General features: G+C 36.9%; 1 protein-coding gene across 11 annotated transcripts in view; it reads right to left on the reverse strand.

Moving 5' to 3' along the window:
* RAD51B (RAD51 paralog B) overlaps positions 1 to 21,990 on the reverse strand; it is a 489,201-nt gene that overhangs the window by 404,737 nt on the left and 62,474 nt on the right. For all 11 annotated transcript variants that reach the window (XM_052782386.1, XM_052782383.1, XM_052782387.1 and 8 more), the window contains exons 6-7: positions 18,257 to 18,376; positions 16,989 to 17,172 (exon numbers count right to left, since the gene is read on the reverse strand). In XM_052782386.1, the coding sequence (XP_052638346.1) occupies positions 16,989 to 17,172; positions 18,257 to 18,376 (304 nt within the window). The remainder of the gene's footprint in view (positions 1 to 16,988; positions 17,173 to 18,256; positions 18,377 to 21,990) is intronic.

Below are 21,990 nucleotides of genomic sequence, written 5' to 3' on the forward strand. Positions count from 1 at the left end.
AAAATCTGCTTGCAGTTCTTGCAAATGTTTCTATAGTTAGTATTTTTATGTAAATGCTAGTATTTCAATGACTAAAATTATGAAGAAAGAATGGATTCCAATGACTTATAGCACAGGGAATTCATTCTGTCTTCAAGTTCTGATGACTCAAAAGTCAGTGCCTGTAGTTTCAGTATAATTAGAGACCCTGGATTAAATTATTTGCTTGCAAATCACCTGCCATCCCCATATTTCATTACACTAATACAGAAAATAAACTTGAGAAGAATTAGTACATTTAAGTTCAATCATAACCCATACCGCTGAAAAACACACCTGTTGTTCAATTAGTACATTCTAGTGAGAGGAACAGATAAACCACAGCACGATGTTCAGTAGCAACACTAAAGTCCCCTGCACCGTTCCAGCAAAATGCTTGTGCATCAGCACCACAAATGGAAGGAATCAACTACGACAGGACAGGATTAGCCTTCAAGAAGGTCTCAAAAAACTGGAGAAATACTTGCAAAAATAAATTTAAAAAAGGGAGGGGGGATGCCATTCAAGAAAGCATAAGGATAACTAAGTTTAAAAATAAAGATTGGTTAGCAACCCAGGTGTTCCTTACAAAAGGATGGAGGGACTATAGTGGAATACAAGTGAACAAGTCAAGATGCAAGGATATTGCGTTCAGGTGAAAAGCTATTCAGGAAAAAAACTGAAAGACAACTTTTCAGCTGGATCAATTCCCCACTGATGGCTGCACAAATGCTTCTGTAAGAACAAAAAAGGTAACATAAGGTATATATTTATGTGTGTATAAATACATGTGTGTGTATATATATATAAAAGCCCACGGCATTGTCAAGAAGTTACCAGTGAAATTTCACCTTCAATCACAAATATAAAATACTAGTGAGTTTAAGTCTGATGAGTACAGTCTGAATGTCAGCCGCACACATTTTCATCCCAACTGACCAAGAAAATGGGGTTCTGTTTGTTTCAGAAAACATATAAAATCCAAGAAATTCAACAGTAAATAGGCACTGTAAATTGACTGTTGTTGTAAAGAATGTGGATAACATCTCTTCAGCCTTGAACAGATAAAATGAAGAATATAAAAGAGGGGAGTGGAAAAAAGACTAGCAAGACATTAACACAAAGGGGTGTAATTTTAATTTATGCTGCCACTTTCTTCACCATTTCCAAGCGAAACTCACTCCTGATATTGAAATCAGACCTAATATTGTGACTGGTATAACAAGATATCAGAATTTAAGGTGTCTTTAAACTGGATTTTAGTCACTTATTTAGAGGGTATAAGAAAAAGAAACAAACCAATGAAAGATAATCACATGCAAAACTCCATTTGGAGATAGCGCTCTGAGGTATATACCGAAGCAAAGAAAAAAAGAAAACCTTTAGGAGTAAAACAGATGTTCTCAGCTGCTACATACAATAGATGAAACACCAAGGATACCTATCAACCAAGGCGACGATGGCAAAAACTCAAGAGAGGTTTGAACAGTGTCAGTTTTCACTTCCAATTGCTTTAAAATTTGGTGCAGGAAAGGGGAAGAGTGTCAGCTTTCTCCTTCCATTTCAGTACCATCAAAACAAACTATAAGCTGCCCGCTCTACAAAATGTCTTACAAGTATTTCTATTTAACAAAAAACTATGTTGTCTTTATTCTTCTGTTAGAACTTCCACATGCCTACACTAGGAGAGTGTGGCCAATGCCAAACAATTAAGCCTATCAGTACTGTGAACTTTACTAGATCACTCACATACAAAGGGATGCAAATGACCACAAGCATTTGGTGTCTTACAGTATATTACAAAACTACAATTTAAACATAAAAGAAATTTCCAGGTTAAATGACACAGAAAAGCTAGGAAAGCTTGATGTCTCTGCTCATCAGCAACTCTACAGAGTCTGAAGTAGATCAGGGAAAGTTTACAGGCAGAAATATTCTCCTTTACTAGCCGAACTGACAGGCAGGTTTTCCCAAGGCCCTCTTCATGTTTCTAGCAAAAAGCTCTCCCTTTTCCTGACTGTATCAACTGAGCTAATAAAAAACTTTCACACCACTCCCTATCAATCTTTCTTCACTTTATTCTTACCTCATCAGTTACAGCTCTGAACCAGGAAGCAGATTTACTGAAGCTGAGAAAAAAGCTGTAGTAATTAAAATATTCTGGGGTCATAGACTGTGTCAGTACATGGGATTATTGAAAAACTTTGGCACTGATAAAAAAAAGTAAGATTGTAATTCCATCTATAGTTTGACAGAACCACGTGACAGTAATTGAGTTTGTGTGTATTTTTAGAGCTCAGGAATACAACCTATATGACTTTTATCACTGATACCACAGTATCATGAACGAGGCATCGTTGACTGGTACCGCAGAAATTTTATTTTCCTTGAGTTTTTCTCTTCATATATAGCAAATTTATGGACCAGATCTAAATCATATTTTGCCTAAAAAAATACCAATGAATTACATGATTTCTTAAACAACAGAATCTTAAGTGTCAGGTATTCAACTACTAGAAGGAAAGCAGTTTGATATGCCAAGAGAGTCAATGTTGTCTCTCTTTCAGATGAGCTGGGGTAACGTGACTGATTGTTCTCAATTACCTAGCATTTCTTTGGACGTTCTCAGTATCTGAGGAACATTAGAATTACAAAAACCCAAACTTACATAAATACTGAAGTTATATTTAATAGAATCAATTACAGTGTTTGCATGACATGCATATGCATTGGGTCTGGCTACAAATTCTTATGTGTTCTGCTCAAAACTCTAGAAGGCTCTACAACTGTACTGGGGCCAGGTTCGACATTTTTAAGCAGCACCTAGCATTCAGGCTGCATCCTTAATTCCAAACAAGTTGGTGAAATTTACAGAGATCTAGTAGTTTACTATATTCCAGTAACAGCAAATCAAGTTATGTATTGCTATACAAGCTCTCATTTCCTGGCTATTCAACAGATCATCTCTGTTTAGTATCTCCTTACATTTGGGAGGATCTATGAAAAAAAGCAGCAGTCAGGTCATTGTACCAACAATTCATGACATATTCACGAGTATGCAAACCTCACCTCTAGCATCCAGACAAAGGACTCAATTACAGTGACCAAGAATAAACAGTACAGGCTTCTGTAGAAATTGTTTGTCCTTGAGAGGAGAAACACATCACTATTATTGCTAGTCAATTATTCCTTCAGAAGGAACTGCAAAGCCAGCTTCAAACAGTATTAAAAATAGCAGTTTTAAGGGCAAATAGAGCGCTTGAAGTAAAAATTAGTATTAAAATAACCAAATAGAAGAGATATATTCTTTCAAACTAACACCATATCAGTTACGATGTATTAGAACACTCCAACGTCAGAAAAAACAAGCAAACAAGACATTAAGGCAACTGAAATACTAGCCTAGTAACAGACCAGTCTACTACCACTCTATAAGAATGTCTGGTAATAGTTGGCTCTTGGCATGAAAATAACAAGTTGAAGGCTTTGGAAATGAATGGAAAGATAATTTGTTGGTATCTATTTCAATAGCCACTGTATTAAACTGGTGAGAGGTTTGACCTATTAGTGGTCCAGTCAGAGGTGAATGACTGGACTGAATGCAGGTGGGACAGTCAAGTATGCAAAATGCAATTTATTCCCTAGCACTGGGTTTTATAAGACAGCACGTATTTCATTCCATATTATCAGCATAAGTTATGTTATTCTAGGAGACAGAACCTTGTAAATATACACAAATATTATTTTATCATTTAGAAATTTCATATTTATCTTAACAGATTTATCTGGCACCAAAAATAGGAGAAAAGCAGGTATCTGTCATGATTTACAAATTGTGGCCTTTGGAATTTTACAGTATTGGAATTTTAAAAAGTACACACACAGAGGTACTGGACCACACAAATACTTCTAGAACCCTTGTGTCTCCAAGTAACTAGTATGAAACTATTTTGATTTAGCAATAATCTTAACTGTTATTCTCCAGTAACTGTTCAGTATCATGCACAAAGTAGTTTGGCAGTCTGCATACACACTGCTTTCCACATCAATAGCTATCTTTGCTGCAAACAATATTCATCTTCATCCATGTTTTAAGGAGGGAGTCAAAACAAAAACCCCCACACATACTACCCATAGACCCATTCATCTCAAACAAGACCTCTCTAGGGGCTCTATCTTCAGATCAAATCAGCAACTATAATTTGCACAAAATGTTCTTAAAAATAGAACTACAAAAATACAGGACTACAACAACTATGTGCAGAACTTCCAATGAGATTAAACAAACCACTATTACTTGAAACAACTGCCGCAACCAATGTAGTTTGAAGAAAAGAAATAAACAGGAAAAGTACCACAGGCCAAGTAAGTTAAATCAAGATCATAGACTTTCACCTAGAACTGAACTTACAGTCTTGGACAATTTAGTAACTTCTCTGTAAAATTTCCTCTTACTAGTAGACAAAAAACAGGAGCTGGAGATAACTACATTCTACAGACTTCTAAAGCAGCAGCTGCAAAAACTTGGCTAATGGTTTAGCCATAGCATGCTGACAGATGGATATGAAACTATTAATAATGAAGGAATGCAAGCATGTTACGAACTGTACCAGCTATTTTATGGATTGTTATACATTTCATTCTGAATTTTAGCATAGGAAGATATACTGCGGTTTGAAAATCTACTATTCAGCATAGTTTCTGACCTCAGCTAAATTCATTATGCATGGATATATTACAACTCTAAATACAGCATATTATGATGCATTTTAAAACCAGAACATGCAGACTAAAACCAGAACATGCAGACTAAAACCAGGACACTGACCTAATGATGCACAAAAGTCCTAAGCAATGTAAGGATAGGCTGCATGCAACCAGGCATTTGCTCACCTTTAGTCAAAGTACAAAGCATTGTAATAATTTTATGTAACAGAATCCTTCCTAGAGCTATTAAAAGTTTAAAGGATGTTCCAAGCACTTAACACTCTTTTTCTTTACTTGTTCTGAGTAATAACCTGGTTAGCATTTTTACTCATACTTAACCTTTTTACTGAAGATGCAGTTTTACATTCAAAATCTGTGCTGCTGCCAGAAACCACACATTCCTGCCTCTCCTTTCTGCCTACATCAGTGCCTGTTCATGCACACAACAATTGCCCACTATGTTGTTTTTTTTTCCTGGGTTGCTTTTCAGCTGGTTTACATCCTTGTTCAGGCTCATCAACAAGCATGAACCAGTTGCAAACTCTACACTGAAATGAATTACAAGGCAGGTAGGAATGAAAAAAACATGTATTGTCCTCTTATTGCTGTCTAATCTCTGACATTGGTTGAGCACCTCTTGATTTTGGACTACTCAAACTTTCTATAATGCAGGCTCAATTAACCTGCCACCCATGTGCCACTTGTGATCTGCACAGATAATTTATTCTGCTTGCAGCTTGTTTCTGGTAGCCTTCTTTCCCAGGGACCACTTCAGAATGGGCTGCAGGTCAGTGGATTTCCCGGCAGTGGCTTCACTACTTTGCTAGTTCCACTCTTCTGTGGCTCCCTTAAGCCAATTGGAAAAGGAGGCACAGCAGTAAGCATCGCTGCCAACCCCAAAACAGTATCTCTAGCCAATAACAATCTCCTTTACTATTGCCAATCTGCTCCTTGAAAATATGACAATCAGGAGCAGACTTCACAAATTGTTTCAGCAGCATCCATTTACTTTTAGTAGCTCCATTTTACAGGGATCACAGAAGCAGAGTAGAGCATATCTGTTCTAATACACAGTATACTAGTACCCGGGCCTCCTCGGAAACTCTGTACTCACTTCCCAGGCATGACTTTCCATTACAATGCCAGGAAGGGCCGTGACATGGAGCTCTTCTATGCAACCAGAGGAAGTTATACAAGCCCAACACATGCCAGCCTTAGGCGACTGGTTGTATATACCCTCCAGGAAATCCTATGACACTGCATATTCAGAAGATTTTTCGGTTTAAGAATTTTCCCCACAAACAACTTTTGACACAAGCAAACCTTGAATGTTTTATCAGTCAATTGTTCTTCCAAACAAGCTCTTCGCTATCTAGCTAGAAAATTATATGGAAAAGGACATACCACTAAAAAGGTGAGCAGCAGGCTCCTATACTATTCCTGGAGAGTTCAGAGAATTTGCTAAAGACAAAAGGAAACAGTTCTTAGATGTCATTCCAAACCTCTCTGGGCAGACCTGAGGTTTTAAGAGTAATACAGTGTTTAAGGAAATCACAGAAGGTAACAGAAAGCAAGGGTCTGAATTAAAAAAGTTGTCTTAGTATTTCATACCTAGGTTACATTTCACTGCATCTTTGAAGAAAAAGACTTAACATACATTTGCTGATGCACAAATTTAAGACTGATAGAGAAACAGGCACATAGCCCTACATCAAACTTTCAATCATCCAGTTGCAGCCTGCTAGTATTGCTCATAGGCTTTACAGATAAAGAACTTCAGTTTGGTATTTCAAAGACTGCCAACATCTGAAGCCTGTTTGCTTAAACTAATGTTCTTGAGAAGTAATGTACCCAAAGCACCGGTATGTGCCTGCAGCCTTAAGCAAGCCCCCCGTTTCCCTAGGGGGGGACCTTTATGAAGTTACAAAAAGTATCTAAGCAGTAAGCACTTTTAAAGCAATCTTCCTCTACAAGAACTAAGAGTTTCAGTTGCATGAAAAAGTAGTGTTTAACTCATGTATTAGAGGTGATTTTGCTAACCAGCACATCACGAAAAATATAATACCACAGTCTGCCAAGAATCCAGTCAAGACCTCAGATATCATTGAAGAGCAAAGCACTCTCTGCCCCAGGGCAAAAGTATGAGATATGATAAATACAAAAGTAAAGTATGGAAAATACTAGAATCTAAAGACAAAGAACATGATCTATATTCTGGGGTGGGCAACGCAGTTCATCCAAATCAGAGTATCAAAAATATTAACAGAGTATTGGGGGGGAGAGATACAGTCTTACTGAAATTCAGATATAATCTCACCAACAAAAAACAGCACCTCACTCATTCCTGTCTAATTAAAACTCTGTAGATAACTGCTCAAAATTATTTAATAAAAACCTCTAAATCTAATTTTGTTTACCTAGAATATTACAACAGAAGTACTATATTCTCAAATGAGATAGTGCTATGCATTTTAGAGAAAGGCAACGTGACAGTTTTGATGAAGTTACCAAAATCATGTAGATTCTCATTGGAATCCATATTTGGAATGAGCGTCCCTCAGCTTGATCATACTGAACTTCTGCCAAATGAATTAAAATGTCTGCTGTTAAAATGGGTTTCCTTCTTTAAATAGAAAATTGGGGTGAATAAATCAACATAGATAGCTGCAACTTCAGTGAACAATGATACAAACCATCTATGTTCTCAATAAAGAAGATGGACCTTCTTGTAGAAAAATCAGAATGAAGTTGCTCAGGAGACCCTATATTATCATTCATAGATTCCAATTCCAAGCAAAACAGAGGAGGGAAACGAGTAAAACCCGGAACTCTTCTAATGCACAAGGGCCTCAACAGTAGCAGGAAACATGCAGACTGAAAAGCCTGTCCTGTAAACCTAGACACTCCGATTTTCAAGGCAGCACATCATCAACCATCTAGCTGCAATAGTTTGGTCTGATTGTGTGTTATTAACATCCAACCATGTGTTGAAGGAGAGGAAGTTTTACAGACTGAAAAAGTCAGGTTCTCTAGTCAACAGCAGCAAGCAGACTGCATCATGAAGCTTCCAGATCATACTTCATGAAAAAGCAGCCACAGCAGTGCACCTGGTTCCACACAAATGCAATATTCTCACAAAGCAGTCCTGTAGACACAAAGAGGGAAGTGATACAATCATCTCTACTACCACCAGTTTCCAAGCAAGTAAGATTTTACTTTTGATCTCTGGGCATATTTGTATTGTAACATACGTATGCATTGCCCAATCTTAATTTCCTCCTATCCCCATCCCTTCACGCCTCAGGGGGCTGGTACAATATTATTTAGGAGTAACAATTGCAGAGCAGGTCCTCTTTATTCCCAGAAGTCCTGGGGCTGAGCAACCATAAAGCAAACTCTAGAGAATCTGGAAATCAAACCACTAATTAGTCTATACTGAGCTCAGACAGGTAAGATTTTTCCAACAACTTGTAATCTGGTCAACTATTTTTTGTATTGCTATCCTGTCTAGAGACTAGAATCACTTTCAGTTATACATTATGCAAATGGAGAAATATTCCTAGAGAACCTACAGTTTAAATAAAACCAAAGGACAAGGAGGAGACAAAAGAAAACATGCAAAAAGAATGGAACACTCAAAACACACGTACTTCTCTGCAAAGTCACAAATAGATTATTGGCCTAAAGTTTCAGGCAATTTTTCACACAGTCAAAACAGCACATCTTGCCAAACCCTAAACTCCCAATAGAAGGCATAAAAGCCCTTCAGTACAGTTACTGTTGTTTTCTACAGCACACAGAGAGTAACAACATGACAGGGAAGAAAAAAATAAAAGACAACAAATATTGTATTTTTATTTTAGCAGTAGAACATCTTATATAGCTTTGTCACTCAAACTGGAGAAATATAACCTAGATGAGTCTATTACAGGGTAGATGCAAAGTTTATTGGAAAATGAAACATAGCAGTTACCAGGGCTTAAAGGTCTCTTATTGAACAAAATGGTATAGTCTGCTTGAAGTCTGGTTCTATCCAATAGTTACACCAAGAATCTATAACAGAAAGAATGATCATTTTCCTTGCGAAAGCAGGGAGGAGACTGCAAGTACACTAGAATATAAGATTAGAATTCAAAACCATCTTGACAAGTCAGGAAAAACAACACATTAGAAGTATGAACAACTAGCTAAGTAAGAAAGTCAGCAGATGCGAATCCAGGGTTTTAATGAATGCTACGTAAATGACATCAGGCCGTTGCAAAGAACGCAAACAGCGTACTATGATGCATAAACAAGAGGATGTCCTGCAAGGCATGAGAAGAAATCCTTCTCCATACCTAAACATTGGTAGAGATTCATCTGGAATACTCTCTCAGTTTGGGGCACCTCACTTTCAAGATGATGTAAAATCAGCTGAAAGGAACCCAGAGAAGTGCAACAAGAATGAGGGTTAGAAGACACAAGAAACTGCTAATTTATTTTGGATAAAGTCCTTCAGAAATTCAAGTCAAGGCAGATGTGAGGGAAAGTGTCTGCCCTCCTCTACAGCAAGCATTGTCCATGATCGTATAGCAGATCAAAAACAAATCTGGTAATAAAATCTCATTTCTCTCAGTTCCCTCTCCTATACATTAATACTGGTGCCTTCCTTCTTCATAATTTCATATGTGCAATTGTGCAGAATGATAGCTTTTGGCAAAGTCACTTGCACTGTAAAATGGAAAAAGCAATGGAGGGAATACTTTAAAAGAAAAAAGAAAACTGAAAACCAGTATCATATAACTTTAAACTACCTCCTTTTCTATACTTCATCACCACATGAAAACAGGAAACATTGCTCTACCATTTCTCATTCCTTTTCCTCAGCAGTATTAAACATTTTATGAGCAGAGACAGTCCAAAAGGAACACTGTGTTGGGCCATAAACTGCAGAAACATATATTCTCCAGACACATATAAAAAAGTACACAGATGGCAGCAGTACTGAAGACAGTTATAATTACATTTTAACCAGTCATTTTAAACTAAAACAAAGTTGTGCCTTCCGAGAATAATTTTTAACAGCCACACGAGAAGACAAAACCATCTAACTTTGCCACTGTAGCGACACTTAGCAGTTGAATCAACTCCCTTTTATCAAAACTATTTTTTGCTCAGTACTGTGGAGCATAGGGATAATTGAAACATAAACAATCTGCCAGCAAAAACTCGGTTTATGAAGTTGTAGCGAGGGCAAAGAACGAACTCTGGTCTCCAAGTCCCCTTTAACCATTTTGTTTTCCTAATTAAACAATAACACAAATTAAAATTCATTCCAAACCACACTTTACAAACTGCAGTGTTCGTATATATGTGAAATTCTGACACTTGTTTTTTAAGCAGGTTTTTGTAAGAAAACAAAGGGTAACACTTGAATATTTAATTAAAGAAAGCTGTAGACTCAGTTCTGGGTACGAAAATATTGCTAAGTATAACATGGGAGGAATCTTAACATAAAATGTTTTGTTTGTTTCACAAACTATGTTACTTAAACTGATGAAGCACACTGAACAAGGTTAGGTATTCCTCTTTGCACCAAAAGAGAATATGTTTGAAACCAAAAGTTCTGATATAGCTAGCACAAACATAATTTTCTAATGCTGCTCAGTTCACCATTTAATGAGGACATGAACACCAACTTGAATTTGGTGCAGGGGGAGTGAAATATCTTAAAGAGATCAAGAATTGTTCTTTACTAGAAGAAAGTTAGTTTTTGAAGTAATTTTCCTGATTCACGAAACAAATTAACTACTGTTTTCCATGGCTCAAAACAAAGTTAGGGCTATTCAATGTTTCTTTAATTCATACAGAACAATAAAAGTCAGCAAATTCTGCAATATCTACCTTATTCTAAATATTTATGCTTCTGTGGATAACATTCACAATATGATTAGCATAAGACACTACATCTTTTCATCCTATTGAGTTCATAGGACAACTCATTTCTCCAAGAAGTTGGTGAATTATCTTAATAAAATTCTGCAGGTTCAGAAGCACTATTCTACATCTTCTAAACAAATAGTCACAAATTGTTTTAACATTCATGCTGCTCCCTAGAGAAATATACAGACTTCATGAAAAAGAACACCAAAGCTACTCATATGGAAGGCGGGGGGGGGGGGGGCAGACACACAGAGGGAAGGAGGGAGAGAGAGCTGGAGAAAGGGAGGGAGGGACAGAGAAGGACACACAAAGCAAGTAGCAGCCCCACACTGAAAGGAGAATTACACTATTAGGTAAACCTCAACCTTTTGCAGCAAGCAGATGGCCAGGAGTTGAGTGTGATTATGTACAAATATAAATATCCTTCTATTAGCAGTTGGGAAGGGTATTCAAATTCACATACACACACAAACATAAAATATGCTTGAAACTTGAGCAACAAGACACTTTACATAAGTATCAGCAGCTCAAAAGAAAAGGACCCATACTTTCTACCGAATTCTCACCACTAGAAACTGTTTGAACTACATCTGGCCTTAAATATGGCTAGTAAAATTCTAGTAACTCAGTTCCAAAATGTTTTCTTCTGATAAGGTTAGCTCCTCATTAAAGAAACACATGTTTCAATGTGGTATAACATAAGATATTTCTCTTTTTAGAAAACTTCAAAATGGAAACAGTTCTTTAAGTTTTGGAAGCAGAGAAAAGTTTTTCTTATTCTAAGTTTGAACAACTTGCAAAGATAATTCAATTACTGTTTCTGTAACAGTGGTATTAAAAATACTTTTTAATAGCAAAGTATAAAAACAAAGTTTGCATTTCAGCAGCATACAGTCCAGATACAGACAAATTCACCTGGAAATCTACTGTATCTCCATGGTTTTGGAAAAGTCAGCATACAGTTTTGTTACATACTGTAACAACAAATCAACTACCCATTTTTTCCAAACTTTCTACATATTTATTACCAATTCAAAGGGAACTGGCATTTAAACAACTTTTCTTCAGAAATCTTCCGTTTGGGAATTTGTTTAGCTCTGCATAAACTAATATTTTGAAATATCAGAACAGCAATCGAAAAGGTGCATAGGAGCCGACAAGCAGCCATCTACACGGAAACAGAATAAAACAGAAGCAAGGATGAGGCCAAATGGAAATACTTGCTTATAAAGAAAGAAAATTAACAGTTTGAATATTCTCTCTTTGCCAGAAGCACTTCAATCTTGAGACACTTTATTGCAGGAAGCTGAGATGATACAATTAAATGCACTTAACAGAAGACAGCAGAAAAGGCACTGCAGACGTCAAGTAATTTGCACATATAAATTGATTTTGAGAAGAAAAAGCTTACACAACCTAAAACCAAATATATATTTAGCTAAACATTTGGCTTTCCAAAGCAAATTAAAATCTTGGGTATAAAGTTTACAGAGCAGAATACATGAGTGTGAAGCACTGAAACAAAAAATGTGAGAACTGAGTGTGAAAAGAAAATTGACTGTGACAGCTTTAATTGCTGTCATATTACCAATACTGATAAAGCGAATTTTTAGGTTTTAAATGGAGCTAAGGGGGAAAAAATATTATCTGTGGAAACTGTTAACTTATTTAGCACAGCAAATAAAAGCATTAGAGAATAGTTAAATAAGGTTTGTCTTTCACTTGCACTCTAAATCACAAGTGAGAGATGGAAGTCTCTCCTCCTAAGCTATTTCATATTCTCAGAAAGAACAATTTAAAAAAAAAAAAAAGAAAGAAAGAACAAAAGATACTATTATACATTTGCTGGTAGTAATTATAACCAACATACTTATCATAAATAACAAAGGTTCACTTCACAGATCTAAGAACACGACCCAGACAAAAGTATAAAGGACAGCCAGTGTTGTAATTTGATTAGCCTTAGGGATTTACAAAGCAAGTTTCATCTTCAGTCTCAATTTGACATTTAAAAGAATGCTTAAAGCAGTTTGGTTTTGCAACTGCCACTTCTAGAGGGTTTTCCACAGAGATGTCTAGGTAGCTTCACACATCTTCTCAAGTACTAACAACTAGAAGACCAGGTTCTATAAATAACCATTTTTATAAGCTAAACAGTTAAATCTCAAGAACAATTGTAGTCATATTGGGTTTTAGTTTTAGCTCTTCACTGAAATGGAGACATCATTTCTCTCTCAACTAGCATGAACACTAAACTACTTTTACTGAATACCACTTAATAATAATAAATATTTTTCTATGAATATGGAAGAAGGGAAGAAAGAAAATCCAAATTCTATTCTTTTTAAGAAGGCTAAGGAAGTTGGGAAACTAGACAGGAAACACATAGGACTGATTACTGCTGCTTAAATATGTAATCTGGTAGACAGCATCAACACACATTGTAACAGAAAACATTCAGGTCCAAATGCTCTCAAGTACAACATACTCTAAAACAGATAAATGTAATATAAACTTTTCATATAGGTTTACATAATCACTGGATTTCAAAAATAAAGGGCTTTTTGTTTGATTTATAGTCCTTCTCAGTTTCTAGCAATCACTTTTGATCTGACTGGCTAGTTTCAACCAAACCCAGCAGAAAAAAGTAGGGTTTGGTCACAGCTGTGTGCAGGGAAGGGGAAAAAGGGACACTGTTACATAGTGTCCCATGGAGGAAAAAGCTTCAGTAGCTGTTCAGTCATCAGTATGGCTGTCAGGTGGCCTGTCAATAGACCAGAAGCGATCCAAACCTTGTGCTGTCTCTTGCCCTGGCATCATTTAAAGGGCCTAGGATGGAACCAGGCTTACTGCTAAGTTAGGTGGAAGAAGGGATCAAAAAAGGAAATCAGGCATCATATTTCACTTTTAGAAACAACTTATGTTTTACTAATGTCTATATATAAGAAAAAAAAGCTCTGTGTTTCTTTGTACTTTACAAACAAAAAAATTCAAAAATCATTAAGTCAAGTAAAAATTTACAATCACACAACACTTTCACTTGCTTCATTCAGTGGCTAAGATGGTGCCATTCAATGAATATATTTAATATTTTATTCTCATCTCACAAGATGGATTAAGGTTTCATTTACTACACATTATTTAAATTTTACACTGAGAATGGCAAGTGTTACTTTCCAATAAGCATCCATACATTGTTCAGGGACACAGTACGAGTGCTTTCTCAACAGTAATGATCCTATCCTCACAGCATCCTGACAACTAACAGCCCTGTTACTCCCATTTTACAAACTGAAAATAGAGGTGCAGAGAGGTTATTGAACAATGACCATCAGTTTTGAGGCAGTTAAGGTTAGCTTTTTTCTGAATACTTCATACCATATAGAGCTACTTGGGTTTGAAACATCTCCCCTTGAGTTCGGTAAAAGCTGTGAATTCTAGTCACTTTTGCACATCAAACTCAATATCCTGACACCATGAACACACAATTATAAACAGCTAGAGAGTTTATAACACCAACAGAAAGAACTGCATTAAACTCATTTGAACTCCAGCATAACCTGGTCATACAGGGTTTCCCAAAATTTAATCCTATTTTAACCCATTTCCTTTTTAGGAAATGGGGAAAAAAAGCGCATTTAAAAATACTCAGTGACAACAAGCATTTATGTTTAGTAATGCATTCTAATGATTAATTAGTCCAGTAAGAACACACCCCTTATTTGAAGTCTGAACTTGCTTAATTCAGCTTCCAACCACAGAACTGTGGTATATCTTTGTCAGCTGAAGAGAAAGTTGGTTTTATCAAATACCTCTTCCTCAAGTAGGTACATACTGACTAATGAAGAAACCCTTAACATTTCCTTAGCTAAGCTAAACAAAGTAAGCACCTTACGTCTTAATTACTAAGACTGCCCTCCCCTTCTCCCAGCCATTTTCAAGGCTATTTATTCCTGGAAGCCTATTTTTCACAATCCTCCCTGGACTGTTAACACCAGACATACTGCTCCAGTAACAGTTATAGCTAAATAGATAATACACAACCTCCTTGTTTCTGATTCCCTTGCTCAACTACTTGAAGTTTTTCACCAGACCTTTTAGCTACAGCCAAAAGCGTTGACTTCAAGTTCAACTCCTATCAGTCATCAACCCCAAATCTTTTTCAGGGTCTCAGACTTGAGTCCCCTTACTTGTTTCTCAACTCAGTGTTTAGTCGCACAGATTCTGCCATGAAGTAAGTGTTACATATTGCATCACGTGTCCAATTTATTAGTGATCTAAATCACTTTGCAACCTTAGTAATGTTCTTTTAGTCCCAATTTTATATTTGTGATTTTCTAGGTAAGTAAAAACATTTGAAATAATTCCAACACAGTTATTTCCAATTAGAACCTTGGATACTCTGTAACCTCAAGTAGCAGTGGTTAATGCAATGTATGCAACAGCAGACTTATCTCTAGTATGCACCAACACTTGCAGATGCATAACATACTCTGATGTTGGATTTTGCATGTTACACATACACAGCCTTACCTAGCCAAGGCCCTCCTAAAATTCTTAACTAATAGGAGTTACTACAGTTTATTTTGTAACATAAAATTAAATAAAACTTTAAACTTTAAAATACTCTGGAACCAACCCACAAGGAATGTGTGTTAATGATGACAGTAAATGAAAACATGGTTGGACTTCCACTGAATAAATTGATAAACCTAATCAATAGGTGTTTTAAAAATACACAAGCTTTCAATCTGTGTATTTACATGTAGTTACATGGATCTTTAAAGATTTTATTTAAAAGGTAATATATCTCATGGACCGATTAACAAAGACGGAGCTGTGACCAAGAGCACAAGTTCCCGCCCAAAATCCCAGAACTTCTTATCAAAGTGATCACAGTGAGAAGGACAGACCAGCACACCAGGTATCGCCAACACCTCAAAGCAAACACGTTAGCTTTAGCATAATGGAAACCTTTAAACATTCAAGCTCTCTTTTCTTCTTACACAGGATGAATTAGGATCACTATCTTAGGCTACTTCACACTGTCCAACTCTAAGACTTTTGTGAATATCAACACTGTCCCTCTGACTGTCAGCAGGGCAGCAGCCTGAACTGTCAGACACTCCAATCCAGCCCAGCTTCACCATTTTAATGAAGGTGGAGAGGGGAGCAGGGAGTGTCTAAGGGAGAAGAAAATAGAGAAATAGAGAAAAATAGTATCTTCCCATAAAACTTCTCCCCTTTTTCAAAGGGCTGCATAATATTTCCCCCAAAATATGAGAGTGTACATACTTACACACAATTCTTTCCTGGCTTTTTAAAGCACTATAAACATGATTGGGTGCACTAACTAGGACACTATCTTTTGACCTGAACTTTGAAGGCATGTACGCAGGGTTTTATCCTCTCCATCAAAAGTCTTTAGAAATTACACAGCAGAAGGAAAGCCATTCCTCTTAAGTCAGCCAGTTCCACACCTCTGACATGTATATTTCTAGTATGATAGTTGCTGTGACCTCAGGAGCGTCAGAGGGAAAAGGCCTCACCAGTCTTACTCAAGTTCTTGCCACAGTTTCTCTCTTATACTGGAGTGATGAGTAGGTTACCCATACTAGGAAATACTTCCAAGAGTTGAGTCTCAATAACATCTTTTGAGTTGATATGATCCTCCATGGATTACATAATGAAGGAACACACACATTTATGCAGCTTACATCTTCTAAAGCACTTTTCAATTGGTTCCACCCAGTCCCTGCACTGAGTGTCCATGTCTTCCTTTGTATTTTATGGTCAAGTCCACAGGCAAGGATTTGCTGAGCTGTTACCTTCCTTTCTGCATTAATTAGCACACATTATCAGTCACAAAAGGAATTTACACTGCTCCAGAGCATAAGGCCTTTTGAGATTCTAGACACTTAAGTAGAAGGGACAGAGGCAGAAAAAGATCTTCAACTAGTCAGAGTATGCACTAGTTAGAGTAAGCATTGCATTGGAAGGCAACCATCAGGGTAAGCAATATCTAATGGCAGCAAAATAAGATACAAGATTTAAAGAAAAAAAAATAGAAAACAAAGCACTGAAACACAGATGGAGAATATTGTAAACCCTTATTTGAAGCCCTAAATAAAAAAAAACTTTAAAAAAAATACAAACAACAAAAACCACCAAGCAGAACAGTTACTGTTCCCCCATTCCCCAACTATTTTCCAAATGGTACCTGCTTGAAGATTCTTGCTAGAAGCTTTTTGTGGTTTTCATCATCTTGTCATTTTCTTCCTTCTCAGATTTTATTACTTGATACTGTAAGGCAAAAACTTAGGAAAGGAGGAAGAACTTACTGGTATTGAGAACTCCTCTGCCAAATACTTCAACACTGATGCTCCTCTAGCCAAAAAGTTACTTCTCTCTGCCAGGTTGCCTTGGAGTTTTGTGTCAAACTCCTTTCTGACAACTGAAGCAACAGAGTCAATTATTATAAGTTTAACTTTCTTTGAAATAATTTCTTCTTCCAAAGACATAATCCTAAAAACGAAAAAAACAAAAAAAACCCCCAGTCATTGATAACATTATTTACACAACAGAACCATTTTATAACTCTGAAATTGTTTAAATAAAGGTTTACTTTAATAAGCTGAAAGTCAGCCCCTCTTTTTCCCCCTCAAGCACCACCTCCACTAACATCTGAATGTATTGAAGAGATTTGGAAAGGAACCTGAGGCTCCAGTGGGCCACATAAACCAAGGCAGGACCTCTTCCAAACCTCCAGGTTTGGAAGAATCTCTAGTTAGCAACACTATGCTGTACAACCCCTGAATGGGAGACAGCAAGTTAAGTGGACATTGTAACTGTGCCTTTTTGCTTACAGTAGCAGTGACCCATTGCCAACACCAGAATCCTTGATGTCTATGTATGCAGAAGGTCAAATCCATTTCTGTACGCTTCCAGAGACTGTATGCCAAACCTAATCCATTGATAATATGCTACTAGCTCTTCTCTCATAAAGCTGCACTACAAGAAGAAACTATTCTTAGAATAATTCTCCCACTAAAATAAAATACACAAGATGATGCTAAAATATAACTTAATTCACTTTCACTGCAAAATGTGTTCACAAATTAACATAAGGTAACAACATGACAATACAACACTGCCAACAACAGCATTCAGGCTGATGACTGTTAAACAATTCCTTCCTCCCACTGCTGGAGGGGTCCCAGTCTTCCTGGAAGTAAACTGTGCTTTGGAGGAGCAAACTCCTATTTCATGGAAAACTTATACTCTTACACTATGGTCTCTCCACAATCCAAGCCAAGACAAAACCTGTCACATGAACACTCCTCTTTAAAGACTTACAAGGATCAGATCATATAGAAAGTCTATCAGAAATTAAAAAACATCAACTGGATTAGTCACATGCTATGAAATGAGAAGAGCAATGTCAGTCTTTCTGTAGCAATTTTACTTTGTTAGAGACCGTGCTGTTATCAACATGAAAAGGCCTCAAATAAATGAATTACACTTCATAAGATTTTGATATAAAACAAATATTGTTCTAGACAACCCAATCAAAATGGTCTTTTTTTTTTTAAACTCTGGAAGAGAATACCTCTTCAGTACACTGCCACAGGTCAGCTCTCGATACAGGTGAATGCTACGGGTCATGCAGAACAGCTTTTCATCTGAGTCAAAATAAGTAGGGAATCTGTTTCCTGCTATCTCAATCAACCTACCAAAAAAAACAGAAGGCATAACACTGCAAAAGAAATAATGTGGGATAATAAGGCATCAAGTATTCACAAAGCAAACCTCTGGATGATAAGCAGATACCAAGTAATACTGGAAATCTTTTTCAAAGGAGAAGAATACTTTAGCAGTCAGACTGAAATACTAGAAGTCAGAACAGTTAGTTTCTCTTCCCAGTGATGCTAGAGTCAGTGGTACACTAGGTAAAGACAATGTGTCTGTACGTAAAGAAACAGCATATCTCCTCTAGAAGGAAACTGCAAAGTTTATAGTTACTGAATGCAAAGTTCTTTAAGTTTTGTACAAGAGGTTCCACTCAATGACCAAGCATTCTCCTATTTTAGTTATTATATCTAAATATTATTTTCATTTAGACAAATGTACTGTCCAACTCAAACCATCTTCCCTTCCACCTTTATCTTGCAGTGAAATCATAAAGTGGACCTTGTGCTGCCACAGAAATTTAATAAGCTGTTAACAAACAGAAGATCCATTACAAGATCCAGCCAACAGGGAAGCAGGACTGCAAAGAACAGAGCCCAGTTCGACTGCAAGTACTTATACAAGCAATACATGTATGGAAAGTACACCTGCCAAAGTGAAAATCTTTTCACAGATAATATCTCCTTAAAAACAAGAACAAGGTCATTTGGACGGGAGACTTTTTCACTGAAACCATTTCCATTGTGCCGGTTACCTCTTTGTAAAAAGGGCTTATAAAATCTTAAGAAAATATACTTTTTAGAACAGAGAAGAAAAAAAAAAACAAACAGCATTCTGTCACAAAGTGACTGAGGCTCCAGCTGCCAGGTGGCTACAACTGAACATCCATTCATTCAGATAGCACAGGTACAACTGGCATGACTTGATATAATGAAATGACTGAACAGTTTAAGTGGGTGCTTCACTGATAGAACTGAATGTGGGATTCCATGATTAAGTGTTCTCCATTACCTTATTAGCAAATTCATGACCCTTCAAAACCTTGAATTACAATTGTTAAGCATACCACTGTTTATTATCACAGGAGACTAAGGAAGCGTATCAGATAACTGGTGATAACACCAAAAGAAGTCAGAGGAAGTTGGATATTTATTATTTGTTGTCAAAATACTTTTATATTCAGAAACTATACTTTGAAAAAAACTCTTGCACAGATGTAAAACTAAACAATGACCTGATGACAGGCCAACATTTTCAGTTAAATGAGATTTTACACATAAAATCATTGAGGACACTAAATGGTATACATTTTAGAAATGCTGACTGCCTGCAAACTCTTCAGAAGTCAGTGGAAAGAAGTTGCACCCCTCTGAACACAAGGCAATTTTATCTAGGTCCTTAAATAGATGATCCAAGAATTTAACTTAGAAACTCACAGTTACAACCTGAGCACCGTCAATTTTTTCCACAGTGAAGATTTTATTTTTTAATAACAGAAAATACTTTAATTGTTTGTATTTTAAGCAGACATATTCCACTGCCTATAGCTTGAGAAGAGTGGCATCTAGTGGATGATACCTGTGAGCACAACTTACTGGTTATCTTGATATTTTTTATTTAGGCCCCTTTCACTAAAACCCAAAATGTTAAAGCTATTTTAGAAAAATTCTTTTAAATCAGTTTTATTTGGTTTAAAAACAGAAACACTAAGCTTGAATGTTAATATACCTATCCTGAGCAAGCAATTTCATTACAATAGCCTGAATCTTATTCATTAGATACATTACTTATTACATCTAAACTTGCCCTGCAGAACTTCCAAGGACACAATCTTGTCTTTCCATTTGCACAATTAATCATGCAGACCTTTTGGGCAACAGACATCTGTCATTCAATGGTCTGCATGAAATGAGATTCAGTATGCTTCCTAATGGACATGTATATCACAAAGAACATCATCACAAACAACATCATCACACAGACTGACTTAAAATAACATGCCAAAATCTTGCTAAGATTGCAGTACTATTCACAGACCTCCATGGAGGTTCAAAGTTCTTTAAGATCTAAATCCTGTTTGTCATGGTGAGACCAAAAACTGCACAGAACATGCAATCAGGGCAGAGGCCCATTGGGTGGAAAATCCATTTGTTCTCAGCTTTGGTTCACAGAAATTTGCATCTAGTGTTTTTCACAAGCAATAAGTATGGCTAGAGAGAAAAGCAAACCAAACAAATCATTTTCAGACTTTCTATATAAGTCTGGTATATTTTCAGTTAATAGCTGGCTAGAGTTGAATTGCTACAAAACTAACAATGACAATTTTTATTTTCAGACTGACTACAGCCATTCCATCTACCTGTGCTAGTGTCCATGTTCTGACAAAGCTTAATGATGGATACCATCTGCACTGTTACAGCTTTCTCTTACACAAGAGAAAAATACATAAATTACAGAAGCCAGTGGCATATCTTAGAAGACCAGCCTCAATTCTGATCACTCTTCTCAGCATTGCTATTAGATTGAACTAAACTGTGATGTTAGAGAATAAGTAATAAGATTATGAAAGTTCGTGGAAGCAAAATGCTCCCTGCCCTGAAGCAAGACCTGCCTGGCAAAATGACAAAAGAGAAGTGCCTTTCAGCAAAAGAAATTAGTTAGCCAGCTTTATGCAGTACCTTTCTAGAAGCAGCACAGCATTACAGCCAGTATGACAGCTACAATTCAGCAACTCTCAGCCCTTAAAGGCAGCAGGGATACACACACTCTTCTCAGGCTTTCTGTGGAAACTTATGAGTTTTAAATAAAAATAGTGCCAGCTAAAAGTCTCCATTAACCCCTTTAAAATACATTGCTATTAAATGAGTATTTGCCCTCTTATCTGAAGTGTTTAGAACAACAACAAAACCAAAATTTCTTCTACTTGCCATCTATTAATAATACAGGATTACATAATCGTAAAAAAATTCAGGTTAGAAAGAGAACTCATGAGATCTCCAGGCCAACATCCTGTTCAAAGGAGTGTCAGCTATGAAGTCTGAACAAGTTACTTGAGGCTTTATCTAGTCATATTTTGGAAGCCTCCAAGGATGGAGGCAGCACAACCTGTTTGGGCAACCTTTTCCAATTCCTGCCTGTCCTTATGGTGAAAAAACTTCTCCATATATCAGGACAGAAATGGATTTCAATGTATGCCTGCTGTCTCCCTGCCATGCGCCACTGCAGCATCTTCTTGATGGCCTCCTCATTGGTAGGGGAAGGCTGCTGTTAGATCCCTCCAAAGCCTTGCCTTCTCTTCTCTAATCTGAGCAAGCCCTCAGTCTCTCCACAAAGGGCAGGTGCTCCAGCCCCCAATCATCTTGGTAGTCCCTGCTGAACTCCCTGCAGTTTGCCATGTCTTTCTCATACCGAGAGCCCACAGCTGGACACAGGATCTAGATGTAGTCTAACAGGTACCAAGTAGGAGGGGACAAGCACTTCCCTCACTCTGCTGGTGCTGCTCCTTAGAGGTTGCAACACAAAGTGTAAGATACAGCTTGTCTGCTGAAATTGTGTTTAGCTATCATTTCCAACTGAGCAATACTAAACAGGATTCAATACATAAATAGTCTCATCCTTAGTAATAATGTTACTTTTACCGCATTTCCTTTCTAC

Source organism: Harpia harpyja, chromosome 3 (genome assembly GCF_026419915.1).
Source record: "Harpia harpyja isolate bHarHar1 chromosome 3, bHarHar1 primary haplotype, whole genome shotgun sequence".
NCBI classification, from domain to species: domain Eukaryota; kingdom Metazoa; phylum Chordata; class Aves; order Accipitriformes; family Accipitridae; genus Harpia; species Harpia harpyja.